Source organism: Odocoileus virginianus, chromosome 14 (genome assembly GCF_023699985.2).
Source record: "Odocoileus virginianus isolate 20LAN1187 ecotype Illinois chromosome 14, Ovbor_1.2, whole genome shotgun sequence".
Classification (NCBI taxonomy): domain Eukaryota; kingdom Metazoa; phylum Chordata; class Mammalia; order Artiodactyla; family Cervidae; genus Odocoileus; species Odocoileus virginianus.
The window spans coordinates 7,380,917-7,402,957 of NC_069687.1; the positions used below are offsets into that span (position 1 = coordinate 7,380,917).

The window sequence follows — 22,041 nt, forward strand, 5'->3', positions numbered from 1 at the left end:
AAGTCAGGAACTGCATACAGAGGACTTCCTGTCCTCTGTATGAGACCCTCTCCAAATGAGAGCATCATTTAAAGGCCAATTTGATGGGCCAGCTAAATTGCCTTTTAAAAACTAGGAACAAGCAAAGCCTGTTCAGACTCCAAGAGACCATTCTCTTTAATTGCAGTGGCAAGTGCCTGGTGCAACTACAAGGAAACAAGGTGAGCTACAGTAATTGACTAAAAATAACTGCCCAGTCTGGCAGAGACATCAAGTTGAATAAACAACCCACGAGCATCCTCTATGGATAATCCACGATTAACGCAAAGTGTCAGCAGGACAATGATCAAAGACTGAAGATGCATTTGGAAAAGAATATTCCCTGACTGTTGTTATAGGAACTTCTACTAAGGCTTTAAATTTAGAAAGTCACATTTCTTTACTTATTTTGCAGCAGTTAAAACTCTAGCATCATTTGAAACAGAAGCCTGGGGGACATGCTTGGTGGTCCAGTGGTTTAGACTCCATGCTTCCATTGCTGGGGCAGGGGTTCGATTCATCTAGTGAGTATTTATTAACATCTTTAGAAAATCTGTTTATTTGTGTACTGTGTATTTGTGTAGGTCTACAAAAGCTTTTTAAACTCATGGTCATTGACTGGCAATTGTTATGACTAAGAATACTGTTTCTGTGTTTCTATAAGTTAATTTTAGGTAATTTAAAACCAGGTATTAGAAAATCTTTATCATGGAATGGATTAGTAACCTTTAAAAAAAGAGTCTGTGTATGTGTGTGTCACTAAAGTCACTTTTACAACAGAAAATCTTCTTCATGAAAGCGTCTCTTTTCAAGTAACATTGCAATCACTCTATTTGAATTGTTACAGGCAGAAACAACCCCAGTTTTCCATAAAGCCAAAGAAATCTGGGCAATAGCTTATTCCAACACTATAGCGAAAGCATTTTTGTGAACTAGTCCAGATCTCCATACCAATTACAATTTGCAGAGATCGTAGCATAATTCATATGTTCTAGAGGCAGGCTTTTGATGGATTAACTCCTGATAGCCATCATTTTCTTTTCTTTCCATCTTTATCATACATCATTCTTAGACTTGATGGCCAAACTTCCAGTTCTAAATTTCAGAATGCTTATGTATTTTCAGCTATCCACTGTACCACTTGATTGTGTGTACTGATAATAACTTTTTAACAATATTCAAGCCTCTTTTAACAAATTGTGGCATTCTTAAGCTGAGAATCTTTCATATATGCAAGCTTTTCACTGAGACCTCAAATAACAAAACAAAGCCAATTTTGCATTCCCATGCTTAGGAAGGTGTAATATCTAGTTTCAACTAGGGAGATCCATCATTCCCCTCACAGAATAATATGTGGAAGAACAAGTGAAAGAATTTTACAAGCACAGTGCAATGGGTGAGTGATGGTGATGAAATATACATAAATTATTTTTATTTATAAAAATTTTTCATTGTTTCCATTGAGTAAGAATCAACTATTTGATTTTTATTTAATTTTATTTATTAAATTCTATTTCAGAGAACAGCCTTTTTAGAATTATGAAACGGTATTTTCATCAACGTTAAAGCTAGCTGTATTTAACCCAGCAGAGCCACTGACTGACTAATTAAAGTAAGCAGCGCTTCCAGGCTTCCCTGGCGGCTTAGCGGTAAAGAATCTGCCTGACAGTGCAGGAGACACAGGCAACTCGGGTTCGATCCCTGGGTTGGGAAGATCTCCTGGAGGAGGATATGGCAACCCACTCCAGTATTCTTGCCTGGGAAATCCCATGGACAAAAAAGCCTGGTGGACTACAGTCCACAGGGTCGCAGATGAATCAGACAAGGCTGAGAGACTAAACAGGAGCTTCCTGCAGCTCAATGAGAAGCCCAAGTAAGGAGCCCAGATGGGGGGGCAGTGTTGGTGACTGAGCCTTCAAGGTATTGCTGGGGAAACAGAAAAACGTGCAGAAGTGGATCTGGGTAGAAGTGAGATAATAGCCCTTTGAATAACACAGCTTAGTGTAAACTGGCAATGTGCAAGTGCCTCTGTCTGGCATATGCTGGGCGTACACCATCCAAACGTTAACAAAAGCAAACAAAAATACCAGGACCAAGAGAAAATGTGCTTGCCCCTCCACAGAGGAAAGTCTGGTTCTCCATGGCAGGACCACGGAGCCCTAGAAAATCACCCTTCAGAGTGAGGAAATGTGAAACAGGAGTGGAAGGGAAACTAGCCCACACATACCAGGAGGCAGACTACTTTGCAGGTTTAGAAACTTCAGTCTCTCCCAGCTAAGGTTTCCTTCCTGTATTCTGCAGAAAGGTACCAGCTGCCCCATCTGAGGAGAAGTAGGTGCCCCTGCAAGGAGGTTGTTATTCTTTTGAAGGTATGTGTAGTAGGATGTGTGTGTGAGATCAGTCGTGTCTGACTCCTTTTGATCCCATGGACTGTAGCCCACCTGGCTGCTCTGTCCGTGGGATTCTCCAGGCAAGAATACTGGAGTGGGTTGCCATTTCCGTCTCCAGAGGATCCTCCCAACCCAGGAGCTGAACCCGTGTCTCTTGCATCTCCTGCAATGGAAGGCAAATTCTTTATCACTAGCGCCACCTCTTAAAGATATTTTGAAAGCAGTACAAGTTGCTCAGTCTCCGTCATGTCAGACTCTTTGCGACTCCCTGGACTATAGCCCGCCAGGCTCCTCTGTCCATGGAATTCTCCAGGCCAGGATAATGGAGTGGGTAGCCTTTCCCTTCTCCAGGGGATCTTCCCAACCCAGGGATCGAACCCAGGTCTCCAACACTGCAAGTAGATTTTTTACCTTCTGAGCCACCAGGAAAGGTATTTTAGTACTAAAATAACGGTGGTGGTGGGGCACTAAAGATAACTTTATCAATATAGAAGGAAAGGAAATTAATCCAGCTTTGTGGGCAGGGTTATTACTTTGTGGATGGAGTTATTAACTTGTGGGCGTGGTTGGTAATTTGTGGGTGGGGTTACTACCTCCTGTAGAATGATTGGTTCTTACCCCAGTATCTTCTGAGGAGGCCACAGCATCCTGGACTTTCCAGCATTTTAAGGCCAGAAGACCTGGACCCAGGGTCTTGCTCTGTCAACTTCAGGGTTTTGCACACACAAATGATTTTCCCTGAGCCGTGATTTTCTTATTTGGAAAATCAGGAACATATGCGATAACCTTTCCCAAAGTATTTTGTGAAATCCAAAGTGCTACACAAGACCCAGCTATTTTGTAATATTGTTACTATTTTCATACATTGCAATCTATTTAAACTGTCAATTTCCAGGTCTTACTCGTTTCTAAGTGTATCCATGATGACATCTGCCGTTATTCAGTCACTAAGTTGGTCCAACTCTGTGCGACTCCATGTACTACAGCACACCAGGTGTCTCTGTCCTTCATCATCTCCTGAAGTTTGTTCAGACTAATGTCCGCTGAATCAGTGATACTATCTAACCATCTCATCCTCCGTCACCCTCTTCTATTCTTGCCCTCAATCTTTCCCAGCATCAGGGTCTTTTCCAATGAGTCAGATCTTTGCATCAGATGGCCAAAGTACTGAAGCTTCACTTTCAGTATCAGTCTGTCCAGTGAATATTCAGGATTGATCTCCTTTAGGGTTGACGGGTTTGACCTCCCTGCAGTCCAAGGGACTTGCAAGTGTCTTCTCCACCACTACTATTCAAAAGGATCAATTCTTCAGCGCTCAGTCTTCTTTGTGGTCCAACTCACATTCGTACATGACTCCTGGTGCCATTATTTGAGAACAATTTCCAATGTGTTATATCAACTCTGATTAAGCTGATATAAAGGCTTCCCAGAAGCCCTTTTGACAGCTTGTATTGATTTTGATTGATTTTGATGTCTTTATTCCTGACCTTTCAGGGCCTTCTCTGGTCCAGTTCTTTTGTATCTAGGAAATATATCTCTCTCCTCTGCTCCCTGCTGATATCTGAAATCATGGCTTTTGTCAACTGCCTTACAGCGGGTGTGATATTTCAGTAATAAATATAGTGCTGGCAGGACTAAGGCTGTTTTTGCTTTTGAATTATCTTAGCCCTATGTGACACTGTCTTAAGCTTTATTCTTCCGCTAAACCTTTGAGGGAATTCAGAATTACATTAATTTAAGAAGCAAGTCTATATACACTGTAACATTTTATGTCTCCCCTTCCTTTTTTTTAAAAAAAACTTACATATTGATTTTTGCCTCTGCTGGGTCCCTGCTGCTGCCCTCCGGCTTTCTTGAGTTGCAGTGAGTAGAGGCTACTTTTCGTTGCAATGTGTGGGCTCCCCATTCATTGCAGTAGCTTCTCTTGTTGTGGAGCACAGGTCCTAGGCACATGGGCTTCGGTAGTTGCAGCTGGTGGGTTCTAGAGCTCAGGCTCTGGAGTGATGGCGCACGAGCTTAGGTGTTTCCCAACAGGTGGGATGATCCTGGACCAGGGATCAAACCTATGTCTCCTGCATTGGTAGGCTGATTCTTATCCACTGTGCCACCAAGGAAGTCCTGTCTTTCTTCCTTTTGTGTGTTCCATTTGTCAGCCAAAACAAAGAAGTAAGATTTGGGTTATGAGTTCACCTTCAATTCATTTCCATGCTCATGAGAATCTCTAAGTGGAACTCTCATGGTGGGGGCTCGCAAAAGGATATGACTGCAATATTATGGACATCAAGAAAGTTAATGAACTAGGGGAGGGTTATGGAAAGACAGAAAAAAAAAGGTTTTCTTTCTTTTAAGATACAATTTGTACTTCATAAGAGTAAAGAAAAATAAGGTCTTATCATTTATTACTTAACATTAAGCAAAAAAATGTGCAAATGCAGTTGCGTCAGTGCATTCTCTTTGCACACAAAGAACCAGCTCTCAAATGCTGGCCCAGTTACCCACTACAGCAGGGTACTGGCCAAGGTCATTAATCTTTCTCAAGTTGAGTTTCCCCATCTCCACATGGAGGTACTAATGAAAACTGCCTAGAAGGGACACAGTGAGAATAGAATAATGCATGGCACACAGTAGGAGCTCAATAAAACTGAATTATTTGATTAGGAAACACAGAATTTCAATCTATCATAACATACCTAAATAATAACTCCAGGTTACGTGGTTATAGTTTCAACATTTCATTTGATATTAGGCAGTAAGTTATTATTTGTAAAACTTAATATAATGATTACCACCATGGTTATTGGTGTGATCACTCACCTAGAGCCAAATACCTTGGAGCGCAAAGTCAAGCGGGCCTTAGGAAGCATCACTATAAACAAAGCTAGAGGAGGGATGGAATTCTAGTTGAGTGATTTCAAATTCTCAAAGACGATGCTGTGAAAAATGCTGCACTCAATATGCCAGCAGTGGCCACAGGACTGGAAAAGGTCACTTTTCATTCCAGTCCCAAAGAAAGACAATGCTAAAGAATGTGCAAACTGCAGCACAATTGCACTCATCTCATATGCTAGCACAGTAACGCTCAAAATTCTCCAAGTTATGCTTCAACAGTACGTGAACTGAGAACTTCCAGATGTTCAAGCTGGATTTAGGAAAGGCAAAGGATCCAGACATCAAGCTGTCAACATCTGCTGGATCATAGAAAAAGCAAGAAAATTCCAGAAAAAACATATACTTCTGCTTCACTGACAACACTAAAGACTTTGACTTTGTGGATCACAACAAACAGTGGAAAATTCTGAAAGAGATAGGAATACCAGACCACCTGACCGGCCTCCTGAGAAACCTGTATGTAGGTCAATAAGCAAGTTAGAACCAAACATGGAACAAGAGACTGGGTCCAAATTGGGGAAGGAGTACGACAAGGCTGTATATTGTCACCCTGCTTATATAACTTCTATGCAGAGTTCAGTTCAGTTCAGTTGCTCAGTTGTGTCTGACTCTTTGCGACCCCATGAATCGCAGCACACCAGGCCTCCCTGTCCATCACAAACTCCCAGAGTTTACTCAAACTCATGCCCATCGAGTCGGTGATGCCATCCAGCCGTCTCATTCTCTGTCATCCCCTTCTCCTCCTGCCCCCAATCCCTCCCAGCATCAGGGTCTCTTCCAATGAGTCAACTTTTCCAATGAGGTGGCCAAAGTATTGGAGTTTCAGCTTCAGCATCAGTCCTTCCAATGAACACCCAGGACTAATCTCCTTTAGGATGGACTGGTTGGATCTCCTTGCAGTCCAAGGGACTCTCAAGAGTCTTCTCCAACACCACAGTTCAAAAGTATCAATTTTTTGGCGCTCAGCTTTCTTCACAGTCCAACTCTCACATTCATACATGACCACTGGAAAAACCATAGCCTTGACCAGACAGACCTTTGTTGGTAAAGTAATGTCTCTGCTTTTTAATATGCTATCTAGGTTGGTCATAATTTTCCTTCCAAGGAGTAAGCGTCTTTTAATTTCATAGCTGCAGTCACCATCTGCAGTGATTTTGGAGCCCCCAAAAATAAAGTCTGACACTGTTTCCACTGTCTCCCCATCTATTTCCCATGAGGTGATGGGACCAGATGCCATGATCTTAGTTTCCTGAATGTTGAGCTTTAAGCCAACTTTTTCACTTTCCTCTTTCACTTTCATCAAGAGGCTCTTTAGCAGAGTACAGCAGGTGAAATGACGGGTTGGCTGAAGCATAAGCTGGAATCAAGATTGCTGGGAGAAATATCAACAATCTCAGATATGCAGATAATACCACCCTTATGGCAGAAAGTGAAGAACTAAAGAGCCTCTTGATGAAAGTCAAAGAAGAGAGTGAAAAAGCTGGCTTATAACTCAACATTCAAAAAATGAAGATTATGGCATCATTTCATGGTAAATAAATGGGGAAACAATGGAAACAGTGACAGGCTTTATTTTCTCGGGCTCCAAAATCACTGCAGATGGTGACTACAGCCATGAAATTAAAAGATGCTTGCTCCTTGGAAGAAAAGCTATGACCAAACTAGACAGCATATTAAAAAGCAGAGGCATTCCGTGGCCAAAGGTCCATATAGTCAAAACTATGGTTTTTCCAGTAGTTATGGATGGATGTGAGAGTTGGATCATAAAGAAGGTTGAGTGCTGAAGAATTGATGCTTTTGAACTGTGGTGTTGGAGAAGACTCTTGAGAGTCCCTTGGACTGCAAGGAGATCAAACCAGTCAATCCTAAAGGAAATCAGTCCTGAATATTCATTGGAAGGACTGATGCTGAAGCTGAAGCTCCAATACTTTGATCACCTGTTGTGAAGAGCTGACTTGTTAGAAAATACCATGATGCTAGGAAAGACTGAAGGCAGGAGAAGAAGGGGATGACAGAAGACATGATGGTTGGATGGCATCACTGACTCAATGGACATGAGTTTGAGCAAGGTCTGGGAGATGGTGAAGCACAGGGAAACCTGGCGTGCTGCAGTCCATTGTGTCACAAAGAGATGGATATGACTGAGCGGCTGAGCAACAAAAACAAGGTTAGAAATGATATAAAAATATGCAAATATAATCGAGCTCAAAGGGCCTATTCTAAAATGATCTACTTCTTTTAAGTAAAATAAGTATATCCTCACAGTTCCAAATCACTGCTGTGAACTAGGCTTAAATCCTGGCAGGAGACCTGGAATAGACACTGACTCTCTCTCAGCCCATCTTCTCGCAAGTAGAAGAGGAGGAGACACTGGAAAGGAGACACTTCTGTCTTCCTCCTCTAAGGACAGGCACAGACCCTCGGGCAGTTACCCCTGGCCTGTCTCACTAGGCTTCATCCATAAGCACCTGTGTAGTTGAGTCACATTTACAGAGGGTTGCATAGAACAAGAGGCCGACAGACAGCATCCAGCTCTCAGCAGGTGCTCAGTAGAGCATCATTTCCTCTGGTTTCTACTGCTCCCCCCTGGGGGCTTCCCCTGTGGCTCAGCTGGCAAAGAATCTGCCTGCAACGCAGGAGACTTGGGTTCACTCCCTGGCTTGGGAAGATCCTCTGGAGAAGGGAAAGGCTACCCACTCCAGTATTCTGGCCTGGAGAATTCATGGACTGTATAGTTTTTGGGGTAACAAAGAGTTAGACACAACTGAGCGATTTTCACTTTTACTACTGCTATCCAGGTTCACTATGAGCGCTTTGCTATATGACATGGGATTTCCGCCTCTCATAACCTGACTAGATAACAACTCAAGTGTGTCTAATCATGACCTCATTTCAATAATTTTTGTGACATTATGCAGTAAGTTATGATTTGTAAGATTTGATCTAACAAGCATCATTATGGTTATCAGCTATTATCAAAAGAGGTTAAAAGTGAAACACGTACGCCAACCTCAGGCTTCCCTGGTAGCTCGGTTGGTAAACAATCTACCTGCAATGCAGGAGACCAGGATTCGATCCCTGGGTTGGGAAGATCCCCTGGAGAAGGAAATGGCAACCCACTCCAGTATTCTTGCCTGGAAAATACTATGGACAGAGGAGTCTGGTGGGCTACAGTCCCTGGGGTCACAAAGAGTTGGACATGACTGAGTAACTGAACACATATGCCAACCTCAGGTAACATAAAACAACTTACATTTAATATAAATTTATATATTTACATAAATACAAATTATAAATTATACAAATATGAACATAAAGGTAATTTTAAATAGGAAAACATAAAATGCAAGTTGTTAATGGTATATTATTTAAGAATAGAAGATTTTTCCCCAAGACTATGACTTGATGCCAATAATGATGGTGGTGGGTAGATGCTCAGTTATGTTTGACTCTGCGGCCCCATGGACTGTAGCCTACCAGGCTCCACTGTCCATGGAATTCCCCAGGCAAGAATACTGGAGTGGGTTGCCATTTCCTCCTCCAGTGATTGACCCAGGGATCGAACTATGGTCTCCTGCATTGTAGGTAGATTCTTTACCACTAGAGTCACTTGGGAAGCTCCAATAATGATGGTGACATTTTCCATTTCTATTTGCCTTGTTGGGTTTGCCACTGAGCAATAATATATAAACATATGTCTCATACATTCTGTGCATCCTCCCAGACAACCAGGAATTGCATTTGAGGATGCTGATTGGAGACATGGAACAGGGCCCCAGGTGTCCTGGGGACTCAGAGGCAGAGCTGGGGTGTGACACCAGCTTTCTCACCTGTCACCCATGCTTTCCCCACATGCTCTTGGAGGCCACCAGGTGTGAAGGGAGCTGGAGAGGAGCAGCTGGGACCAGAGGGACCCAGTGCTCATACGGGTTCTAGAGCAGCTTACTCAGAAGTGGGACCCAGTGCACATATGGATTCTAGAGCAGCTTACTCAGAAGTGGGACCCAGTGTTCATACAGGTTCTAGAGCAGCTACTCAGAAGTGGGACCTGGGACTCACACAGGTTCTAGAGCAGCTAACTCAGAAGCGGGACCCAGGATTCATATGGGTTCTAGAGCAGCTAACTCGGAAGCGGGACCCAGGACTCACACAGGTTCTAGAGCAGCTAACTCGGAAGCAGGACCCAGGGCTCATACAGGTTCTAGAGCAGCTAACTCGGAAGCAGGACCCAGGGCTCATACAGGTTCTAGAGCAGCTTACTTGGAAGCAGGACCCAGGGATCATATGGGTTCTAGAGCAACTTACTCAGAAGCGGGGCACCAGGGCTCATATGGGTTCTAGAACAGCTTACTCAGAAGTGGGACCCAGCACTCATACAGGTTCTAGAGCAGCATACTCAGAAGTGGAACCCAATGCTCATACAGGTTCTAGAGCAGCTTACTCAGAAGCGGGACCCGTGGCTCATACGGGTTCTAGAGTAGCTTACTTAGAAGTGGGAGGAGTTTGTCCATTAACTGTCCTATTGTATCTCATTCCAAACTCATCAGAGGACTCAGCCACCAGGGAAGGACACATGGGTCCCCAGGATCCAGGAAAGGGGTACCAGGATCAGAGCATTAGTGATTTTGGGGCCAGGGAACTTGGCCTCTAGCTGGCTTTGAGACAGAGGAGGACAGTGGGTAGACCTCAGGGTCACAAATTAACAACTGGCTGCAAAAGATCCAGGCCTTCACTCTGCATGTGTCAGTGAGCTCCCCAAACAACCCAAGGCTCGGGGCCCCCAAGCTTTTGACATCTGGAACTTACTTTTGTTTAACTTTGTTTTTTATTATTTTATTTTATCATGGTAAACATGACAAACATTTAACATGAGATCGACCTTCTTAAATTTTTAAGTGTTTAGTACTGTACTGTTGGCCGTAGGCACAGCATTGTAGCATACCTTTAGAACTTGTCTATCTTCTGAACTAAACTTTATCTCCATCTCCCTCTCCACCCAGCCCCTGGCAAACACTGCTGCAGTCTTTGATCCTAAGTATCTGACTATTTTCAGATACCTCCTTATAAGTGGAATCACATGCTATTTGTCTTCCTGTGAATGGCTAATTTCACTTAGCATAATATCCTCAAAGTCCACGCTGTGACATATGGTGGAATTTCCTCCTTTTTCAAGGCTAAATGGTATTCCATTTAATGTATATACTGCCTGTTCTTTATCCTTTCATCTGTTGATGGACATTTAGGTTGCTTCCATATCCTACCTATTGTGATTAGTGCTTCAGTGAACACGGGCATATAGAGAGCATTTCAAGATTTTGGTTTCAATTCTTTTGGATATAGAGAAATTGAAACCCTTGCGTCCTATAGATGGGGATGCAAAATGATGCAACCAGTATAGGAAACAGCACAGAGATTCCTCAAACAGTAAAAAATAAAACTCCCATACGATCCCAGCAAGCCCACTTCTACATACTTAACAACAACAATAAACATCTAAAATCAGGACTTTGAAGAGATACCAACATTTGGAACTTTTAAGAGCAGAGATTCACAGAAAAAAAAAAAACTAATGACTCTCAGTGAGGATCCTTGACTGACCAACTCTTACTGAGACTTAAATAAAGGTTTGGAGATTTATTCAAAGACAAGGACACATGAACATCACAGGTGAAACATAGGAAATATTTTTGGGGAAATTTCAAGTTAAAAATGGCAGAGCAAGAAAACATTCTCAAGTCTTTTAGATCCTATTCATTCTTGAACTTGAATTCAACACTTTTTCTATTGGCTGCTATTGTGCTTATGAAATCTAAGTTCTTATACTTTTCATGGGTCTGTCTTTTACTGCGTGAATAACATTTCATTAGTATAAATCATTTTTAACAAGCTTGAACTCAAGGGAGCAGCTGAAGACCAGGAATAACACAGAAGTGAAAGTGGGGAAGAGAACTCACCAGGAAGCTGAGACTTTCTGGCAGGAAGTCACGGGCATCACCACACTTGATAGTCACCGTGGCTCTGAGAGGGGTGAAAGATCACCCTCTTCTCAGAAGAGGAGACAGAGATTCAGAAATATCACCTGAGGTCATCCAGCTAGACACGGGCATACAGATAACGAAATGCGTGACTCCAAAATCAACAAATTACCTATACTTACAGCCACATCTTTTTTTTTTTAACCAATTTAAAATGTCCTTGTATTTTTAAAAATTCTCTTGTTTTAATATTTAACTTTTATTTTATATTAGAGTATAGTCAATTTACAATGCTGTGTGCCACCATCTTGATAAAAGACTAAATATCAAAAACAAATGTTGTGGCCAAAAATGTCTAAACTGCAGCTAGAATGTGATCAACATGTCACTTTACCTAAATAGCTATTATTTTTAAATAAGCATCTTAGGAATTGAACTGATAGAATACGTTTTCTAAGCAAGTCAAAGAAATCAAGCCTCTCCTTCATTCCGCTTATGTTCCTCAGTTGGCATTCCTGCCTTGGAAGAGACAGAAAGAGGAATAAACAGGAAAAAAAAAATGTGGGAAAAAAATAAAAGCTGTGCTTCTACTATTAGAGAATAGAATGCTCCAGTGTGCCATAATAACAGCTTTCTGAAATTACATGGCCAGTAGTTTAACTATGGAGGGGAAGAAAAAGAAAACTAAACTAAAATACCTAAAAACTCATACTAAACTCCTTAGAGATGCTTGTGATATTCCTCTGAATTTGAAAACTGATGTTACAGTTCTGCAAATTTAGACACAAACAAAACAGATATATTAACATTTTAGGAAGACATTCATTTTTACATTTATAATCATCTGTATCACACACACACACACACACACACACACACACACACACATAATCTGGCAACTGCATAGGAGATAGGCTACACTTTTCTCTCATTAGACTTTCTGTATGTAATAATTGAAGTAAGTTTGCAATAAGAAAATAAATGACTTGAAATGTTTTCTGAGTTCTTTGTAGTGCAAAGTTTACAAATTAAAGTGCAATTCCACTCAGGTCATCCATCCCTATGGTTTACCAGCAGAGGAGACAAATTTTGACATGGGAGTGGAGATCCCAGAGTTAGATGCCAGACCACCTGGAACAGGACTGATATATTTTAGAAAGAACAAACTTACCACATTTGAACGGTTTCCTAGACCTTCTAAATGATCACAGATTTACCTATCACATTTTCATAAATAATTTTAGATCTCGGGATCTGAATTATCAATAATTACATCATCCTAAACTGGACCCTAAGATATTCCATGGTTGAAAGTTAGTTCAGGCTGACCTGCAAAGAAGTGCCTCTATAATCAGTAATAGATTCTGCTAAAGCTACTGCAATATCTTTGCCAGTGCAAAGGGGAACAAATCTAATTGCAAATCCCAATAACAAAATCTCCTTGGGTTGGGTGTAATATCTGACAAAGCGTCTCATAACCCTCTTCCTCTCTCCAAATTTCCCAAGACTATCTGAACTGAGTGGTTTTGGGGTCTCACAAAACCAAACTTTACAGCAGCACAAAAACCTTCTAAGCCTCATGAGCCAAGGTTACAAAATTACTGCAAAGACCAACTGGAAGGTCAGCAAGGAAGCACACCCAACCAGACCTTCTCATGCTGAAGCTCCCCGCCAAGGTATCCCTGCTGTCTCTGCAGTCACCCTGCAATGTTTGCACCGGGGGCAAGCAAATGAAGCCAGAGCCCCACACACTTAAGTGCTCAATCATCCTGACAGATGGCAGAGCAAGAGCAACATCAGGCCTCCGCACAGGTGGAATTTTGACAGACCAAAGTGCTAGGAGAAATAGGACCCACTAAGGCATAAGAGAAAGAAAACCATAAGTTGTCTTTGACAACCTTAAAATTGGCACCAAATGTGTTCTAATAACGGCCTCATAAAGTTCGTGAATCTTCAGTGTCTAAGGTTTGTCCACGTTACATTAATAACTTAGTGTGGGCTGGTTTGATGACCTTATCCCATTTCCCAAACCAAATATAGCACCCAAGAGTTAAGCAGGCTGAAGTTTCTGTACGAGCTCAGAGACAAGAACTGGAAAACTCCTGGGGCAGCTTCTTCCATATGGGAAGATTTCCTCCAATCAGCCTTCAGGATATTCTTAAGTCCAAGTATTTCCTCCAGACATGCTCATTAGCCAGAGAGACTTGTGGTTCACAGCATCTAGTACCTGAATAGGCACTAGATTCACAGCATCAAGTTTCCAGCGCATCAAGTTTCCAGAGCCTTTTAGGTTTGCAAAACATCAAGTGTCTGCTGAGAAGCTCCTGTTTGCAGAATATCCAGTCGGGTGAGCCCACCTAGTCTCTGCAGAGCATTTGTGTTTGCAAAATATCTTTTGTGGGTGCGGCATTCAGGGTTTGCAGAGCACCTAATGTTTGCAGAGCACCCAGTGTTTGAAGACTCTGGTCTCCCAGCTCGAGACTGCGGGCTGGGGATGAGGATTACTCACCACGTTACAGCCTGCACAGTCAGGACCATTCTCGCAGGTTCTGCGGCGAGCTTGAATGCCACCCCCACACTGGGCGGTGCACCGTTCCCAGGGCCCCCATCCTGTCCAGAACACGTGTGGCGGGCACAGCAGGTGTTCGTTGCAGTATCTGTAACGGGGAAACCAAGAGGGGGGAAAGCAACCGTTTAGTGTAACGTGAGGCCGCAGGCCTGTCCACTCTGCGTCCCTGCACCGGATGTCGAACCCATGCGCATGCTCCGCGTGGAGGGGCGCTCCGTGTTCCGAGCGGTCGCACAGGGAAGCAGGCGGATGCGGCGCTGGCCATGCTGTGTGTGCACGGACAATGGGATGCGCGGGAGACAACGCAAGATGCTAGACTCACAATGCAGGGTGGAGCTTCCTGCGCAGCCAGTTAGAGGAGAAACAAACAAACAGAGCCCTTCAAACAGACGCTCGGAAAAATGAGAACACACACAAAATACCTAAGTAGGGCATTTATCTTCGAAACATAAACACTGAAAGATAAAGTAGGTTATGAATATAAAGTCAGCAAATTGCATTTGGGATTCATTTCTCATCCTTGAATCAAGTAAGGCCTGTGATCCTAGCAACATACCTTATAGAAAATTAGTCTAATTTTAGTATGAAGCTTCCAGCCACACACTGCCTAGGTTATTGTATTTTTAAATTTATTTGTGGATTCCCAGGATGATGCCCAACAACCTTAATTTTGATGAGCACCTGTTATCCAAAAAGACGTGAGTTACTGTTGACAACTAGTCCTATTTGTTTTAGTCACTGACTATATGTCTATGTGTATGTTCATATTACCAATTCTTAGCCAAATATACAAAGCCATCCTTAGCCTTAGATATATCAAGTATCTCCTCAGTCTTTCAAACTACAAGTGAGATCAAATGAAGTGAGAGAAACAAACAATAAGAAGGAGACAAGCTGGCGATGCATGGGTTTATGCTCACAGATAAGAAGATGCTATTCTTCTTCATCAAGGGACCTTCCCTATCTCAGGCGTGTCCAACCTATGTTGTACTCAGGGAAACAGACACAATCCCAGGGTGTGCAGGACAGAACACACTTTTTTAAAAACTGAAATACAGTTAATTTACAATGTTATGTTAGTTTCTGGTGTATAGCAGTGTTTCAGTTTATATATATTCTTTTCAGATTCTTTCCCATTATACTTTACTACAAGGTATTACATTTAATTCTCTGTGCTATATAATAGGTCCCTGCTGTTTATCTATTTTTAAGGGACCTCCATACTATTCTCCATAGTAAGAAAAACACTGTCTTAATGAGCGAAAAACAGAGGTAAGGAGCTGTTGCCAGGAAGTAAGAAAGGTAGTTTGGGCAGCATAGTTTCCTGACAGCAAGTGCTGATATGATGCAACTGTTTTCCCATCAAATGAAGGACATTTAATGAATATGGTAGATGCAGGAATATATACAACCACGGAAAGCAAAAAGTCAGGCCAAGCTGAAAGGAGTCAACAGGATGAAGCACAGAGAACATCACTGGGCATTCTGGGAAAGAATGGAAAGCAGGAGTGGGTCTTCCCAGTAGTCATGTAGGGATATGAGAGCTGGACCATAAAGAAGGATGAGCACTGAAGAATTGAGGCTCTTGAACTGTGGTGCTGGAGAAGGCTGTTAAGAGTCCCTTGGACAGCAAGGAGATCAAACCAGTCCATCCTAAAGGAAACTGACCCTGTGTATTCACTGGAAGGACTGATGCTGTAGTGGAAGCCCTAATACTTTTGACCACCTGATGCAAAGAGCTGACTCATTGGATAAGATCATGATGTTGGGAAAGATTGAAGGCAAAAGGAGAAGGAGGCGGCAGAGGATGAGATGGTTAGATAGCATCACCGACTCAATGGACACAAATCTAAGCAAACTCCGGGAGACAGTGAAGGACAGGGGAACCAGGCATGGTTCCCTCCATGCGGTCACAAAGAGTTGGACACAACCTAGCAACTGAACAACAGGAATGGGAAGATTGTGGTTAAAAAGTGCTTAAAGAGAAGTGAATAGAAAAAGTCGATGAGAGTGGAATGACCTGTCATTATACAGATAGAGCGGAGGAACTTGAGCTTTATTTACAAGGACCCAAGGAAATCTCAAGCTCCAGAGGAAAAATGAGTACTGTCAGAGTTAGAGTGAAGACTTGGCTGCAGCAGGTGGTGTCTCGTCCTGCTGGTACTGGAGCCCTTGAGAGGAGCAGAGTTCTCCATGCTTGCATGGAGGTGGTGCTGAGTTCCCAAAGATGGATTAGGAGCTGATGGAGCGGATGCCAGCCAAGAAGGCGTGTTTGCAACAATCCGAGGCAGAGATAGCCTAAGTTGGACAAATACAATGGTGATGGCAAGAGACAGGAAGGGACATCCGTGGGACATCCATGGTAGAGGGGGAATATGATGGCAGCTGGTGGACATCAAGTTAAATAAATAAACAAACTGTGGAGTCTAACGTCAGCCTCTCCAGTGAAAGTGGGTGGTGTGCTTACTTCTAGGGAGAGGGCTGATATTTGACAGCAGAGGGAGAGTCAGGGACTAATTGGGAAAATGGTTTCATCTTTCATTCTTCACGTGAAAGAGTAGCCAGTGAAACTAAAGAGTTCTCACTCTTCTTCATAAGACAGTTTTCCAGGGCCTTGAGTCTCACAGCTTGGGACTCTAAAGACAGTCTTACATGTGGGAGGGAAGGGGAAGGAGGCTTCTAATTAAGAGAGTATGACCTTGAAAACAAAACTGAGGATACAATAGACGAAAAGCAGTAGACCTTTGCAAATGTGCAGAGTTACTAGATGTAAAGCAAAGTATTCTGATTCCTCAGTGACTATTAAAAATCCATGTTGGTGCGACGGTTGTTCTATGAGGAAACTGCCTGTTGTTTTAAGAAGGCGTTTGGAAGAAGTCAGTCAAGAAACCTCAAAACATCAGAATCCTTAGCAGTTAATTAAAAATATCCACGAAGAGCCTTTCTCAATGTGGACAGAAGACCATCTCCAGTTTCCAAAGTGATGTTGCCGACATTTAAAGGGTCTGGAATTCCTCGACTCCTTGATGCTAACTTTGGCTTTCTAAACGAAAAACAAACCCACATTGAGAGTATAGCGGGCAAAGGAAAATCTTATTCATAGTACTCACAAAACCCTTGACTTTTTAATAAAAAGCACAGCAATGGAGCTACCACTCACCAAAAGGAAAGTAAATCTTAATGCACATATCCTTTCTCATCTCTGGCTACATCATGCTCCCCTCTGAACACCTCAGTGTATTATTACAGTTGAAAGTCTGCCACAGGAGAACCTGATACTGTGTGTAGCCTAGAACTTACCATCCATGTTATAAATTATGTCCCTGGCTGCATTTTAAGGTGGTCAACAATGCGCTTCTCTTTCTTCTTCTATAGTAGCTCCATGACAAAAGGCACACCAGATATTTTCACTGGTGTCCTCTGCAAGGGAAGTCAGAGAGAACTAGAAATTGCCAGGCTAACCTGTCATTTATGTCTAGGTTTCACTCAAAAATTCACCCTGGGGGACTCTGCTCAGAGGCTGAGCCCTTACAGGCTCCTAGCTCTGGATTCTCTGCATGTCAAAAGAGCACCGGCCCCCTGTCCTTCTTAATCTATCACCCAACAAACATGTGCCAGAGAGACGTACCTCTTGTTAAATTACAGACTGGGCCTCCGATATCTTTCTTGGTCACAAACAATGGGCATCTAACCCACTCCAGTACTCTTGCCTGGACAATCCCATGGACAGAGGAGCCTGGTGGCCTGCAGTCTCGGGGTCGCAAAGAGTCAGACACGAGTGAGGGACTGAGCACACACCAAATTAGTTATCTCGGTGACTCTGGGTGTGTAAGGGTTTTTACTAATTTATGGATAAAATAGATACACAATATATCAGCCATTTGCTCTTCATTACTGAGCCCTTTATACACGGCTGGCTGTTACCAAAGGACAAGCTAAACAGTTTTGAAATCTTACTGGCTCTCCCAGACCGCCAGCCTCTTAGAGCACTGATGGTCACAGATGCATTTCACGATGCATTAAAAATTAAGATTTTCATTTTGCCCATGACTGCTCATTCTCATTTTGCATTTCAAAATGAATTAATAGCCTGGCGCTATTTCTCCATAAATTATCCATGTTTCCACAGACCTAGTCCCTGTGAAGAGAATTGTCTATCATAATCCTGCATGGACCAGATTTTCAATACCGTATCATGTTCCCTTGTCCTATTTCTTCACGCTACAAATTGCGTTCTGTTCTGGTTCCACCCATGTTGGTTTCTCATGAAACCTGTTAGCCTGAACCAATCAGAACCCTGTGAGAACTGTTTTCTCCTTGATTTACTTTTAAGTGATTGTTGCTTTTCTGGGCCACACTGGGAGAATGGAATCTTCTGTGGTACCAGAGAAACTCTACAAGTATTGAGTTCTTCACAATATTATTTTTTTTCCCCAAGAAGAAGCTAAGGGAACCATTAGGAAAGAGTAGTGATAATGACTTGCAAAGAGCATCACTTTGGCTCATCACGGGATTAAGCAAACTTGCCTGTGCAGGCAGAAAAATCATAGCATAAACCCCGATTGGTGGCTGGGTCTCTTTACTTTGATAATACAACTGAAAGACTCTAGTGTGGTCTTCATGAGCCTCACTTCTTGGAATTGACATCTTGTGTAATTACTTCCCACTCAGTGTGGGTGGGACCTGTGACTTGCTTCTAATCAAAGAACATGGCAAAGACGACAGATTGTCATTTCCATGATACGTTACCTAACCCTGTAACGTCCTTCTTTTAAGAAGTTCCTTTTCTTGCTGGCTCTGAAGAAGTAAGCAATCAGATGGGAAAGTCCCAGAGGCAATGAACTGAGAGCAGTTTCTGGAAAACAGCTTCAGTCCAACAACACAGGAGGAATCTAGGAAGCAGACCCTTCCCCTCGCCAAAGGACCCTCAATGAGACCAAGGCCACAGTCTATACCTTGGTGCACCCTTGAGTGATGCTGAAGCAAAGGGTCCAGCTAAGCTCGGTCCAGGCCACGACCCCAGAGACACTGTGAGCCAATAAAGCATGTGGTGTTTTAGGCAGCTAAGTCTGAGGCAATATTTTTATGAATGACAACTAGAACAGATCTTGATACTTAGACACACGGTGCTACTTTAAGAAATATCTAAAAAATATTAAAGAGGCTTCAGGACTAGAAACTGAGTAGAAGCAAGTAGAATTTTGAGAATCATGGTAGAGAAAATTAATTCCTTTGAATGAAGTGTTAGTATAATATTACAGAAGAATATTATTCAGCCTGAAAAGCAATGAAGTGCTGATACAGGCTACAAGATGAACTTTGTAAATGATATGCTAAGTGAAATAAGTGAGGCACAAACTAGAAAAGATTATATGATTCTACTTACTCAATGCTTAAATCTTCTAATAGGCAGATTTATCAACTGTTGGTTCCAGAGTTCTTGTTTCGGGGGATGCAGAAGTTTTGGAAATGGTGTTATGGTTGCATAATACTTAAATGTAAAAATGCTACTAAGTCAAACTCTTAAAAATGGTTAAATGGCGATTTTATGTCATGGGCTTCGCTGGTAGCTCAGATGGTAAAGCGTCTGCCTGCAATGTGGGAGACCCAAGTTTGATCCCTGGGTAGGGAAGATCCCCTGGAGATGGAGGAAATGGCAACCCACTCCAGTATTCTTGCCTGGAAAATTCTATGGATGGAGGAGCCTGGTAGGCTACAGCCCATGTGGTTGCAAAGAGTCAGACACGACTGAGCGACTTCCCTTCCCTTTATGTTATATGTGTGTGTGTGTGTGTGTGTGTGTACATATGTATGTGCATGCATGTTCAGTCTCTTTATGACCCCACGGACTGTAGCTGCCAGGCTCCTCTGTTCATGGGATTCTCCAGGCAAGAATACTGGAGTGAGTTGCCGTTTCCCTCTCCAGGACTTCTTTCTGACTCAGGGATCAAACCCGCGTCTTCTGTGTCTCCTGCACTGCAGGTGGAGTTTTTACCACTGAGCCACTGGGGCAGAAGAAAAAAGAAAAACTGAGGGAAATAATATTAAACAGAAAGGAAATTCTTGGCCTCTCCTGATGGCAAAAGAAACTAACATGAAGAGTCAGTTTCTGAGCACCACCAGGAAAGGCTGGCAAAGAGTGAAAAACTGAAGTTGTCACTGAACAACCTTTTGTTAAAACCTCAGGAGTGTTAAAAGATCAGAGTAGTGTTCAGTCCCATAAGGAGTCCTTTTAGAAGTTCAAGAGCAAGCGTCGCAGATCCTCTCAATCACAAGAAAGCTGTCTTAGCGGGAGCCCCAGGTAGAGAAGGGCCGTCTCAGAAAGATCTGTGGGTGTAGACTGTTTAGTGGAGCTAAGCCCAAGGAAATTCATGGCAGACTTCTGAAGTTGACTTCAGCAAAATGATCACCAGCTGAGACTGAATATATGGAGAAAGTACAAATGAAATGAGGCTATTGGAAACCCAAACTTCCACTGGCAGGAAGCAGGCTCATTAAACTAACCAGCTGCAGGCACATGCTACCTTTCATGGAAAAGGAAGGATCAAGTAGGAAACAGACATGAGAGCAGAGCTAAGAACTGTGGAGAATTAGGCTCAAGCTTTGCAACTTCATCAAGCAACTCCGTACACTTGTCTGCGTAGATCTCAGACTTTTTTTGGAAATTTCTTTGTACCTTCCATTTCCCCCTCTTTGAACAGAAGTAACTGTAGCTCTTATCCTCTGCCTGCCCCACCATGTGTCCACTGAGCGTGTTGGTGTCCAGATAACTTGTCTCACACTTTAAGATGGACAGGCTGAAATGAACTACACCCAGAGAGACTCATTCACTTTGGGTCTGATTTGAATAAAGCTCCAGATTTGGGGAGATGACTGAGTGGTATAAAACTGGGAGGAAACTGGAGATGGAGTGAATTGCATGTTGTATGTGATAGGGACAGTTCATCATTGATGGCAGATAAACTCTGCCATTGATATTGATGTATGATGTACATATCTCCCCTTTTGATTGAGCACTAGGTCTGTGTCTTTCTTCTAACCAATAAAATATGGCAAGGTGTGGGTATATCACCTTTGTGATGACATTACATAAGACAGTAATGTTCATTTTGCAAGGAGATTCTCTTCCTTGTCGGATTTGAGGAAGCAAGTGACCACGTTGGGAAGGATTGTTTGTCAAAAAACTGAGGACAGTTTCAGACTGACAACGAGTGAGCAATTCAGGTCCCCAATTTGATGGAAATAAATGCCAATAACAACCACGTGAACTTGGAAGTAAATCCTTCCGCAGGTGAGCCTCAGATGAGACCACAGCTCTGGCCGAGCAGAGAACCCAGGTGGATCACACCAGAACTCCTGATCCACTGAGACTGGAGGTGATAAATGTGTGTTGTTTTAAGTCAGTAAGTTTGTAGAACTGTTGTTACCCACAGCAGGAGAAAGTGAATACAGACAAGGATATTCACATTTGAGTAATATTTACAGAGGGGTCCATTGCTTCATCCTTGTGGGTAGCCTCCCTGGGAATCAATACTTCTATTCAGTTTCTGCTACTCAAGAAAATAATTTTCCAGGAAATTTTGGAACAGAGAAACAAATGCCCAGGCCTTTTAAAGTACATCTAGAATAGAAATTGGATATTTTCTTTATCCATTATTTAGACAAAAATCGATGTGAACGTTTTTGAGATTTCTGTTGCAATAATGTTCTCACTGAATTTTTCACATATTGGAGATTTTGTCACAAATAAAAACTCACTCACTACAATCCTAGCATTAATTTAGGGACCTTACCGGGAGAGTCAATTTATTCATTTGGGACCACTCAGGAGTTTTTTAGGTTTATTGTTTTTCAGTTACCAAGTTGGTGTCTGACTCTTTGTGACCCTATGGACTGCAGGATGCCAGGCTTCCCTGTCCCTCACCGTCTCCCAGAGCTTGCCCAAGTTCATGTCCATTGCATTGGTGATTCTATGCAACCATCTCATCTCATCGTATTTCATTTTTAGGTTTGATGGTGTTTAAATAAGCATGATGTGACTTTATTAATGAGTGTATATGTCTAGCCCTTGTTCTTTCGTACCTTCCCATGAAGATCAGGGTCTCCTTTAATCCTGAGTTTAGTTCTCAAATATCTCTTTTGTCAAAATCAGGATGATATTTCTTTGTATTACTTAGGTAGAGAGACTTTCCACATAACA

The 22,041-nt window shown here is 42.5% G+C and overlaps 1 protein-coding gene across 3 annotated transcripts in view; it reads right to left on the minus strand.

Annotated features, from left to right (window-relative positions):
* The window catches only part of SEMA5A (semaphorin 5A), a 542,694-nt gene that overhangs the window by 57,478 nt on the left and 463,175 nt on the right, over window positions 1–22,041 (minus strand). For 2 of the 3 annotated variants that reach the window (XM_070476476.1, XM_070476477.1), the window contains 2 exons: window positions 14,164–14,181; window positions 13,782–13,929 (listed from right to left, as the gene is read on the minus strand). In XM_070476476.1, coding sequence (XP_070332577.1) covers window positions 13,782–13,929; window positions 14,164–14,181 — 166 coding nt within the window. The remainder of the gene's footprint in view (window positions 1–13,781; window positions 13,930–14,163; window positions 14,182–22,041) is intronic. The other variant, XM_070476478.1, reaches the window with a different exon arrangement.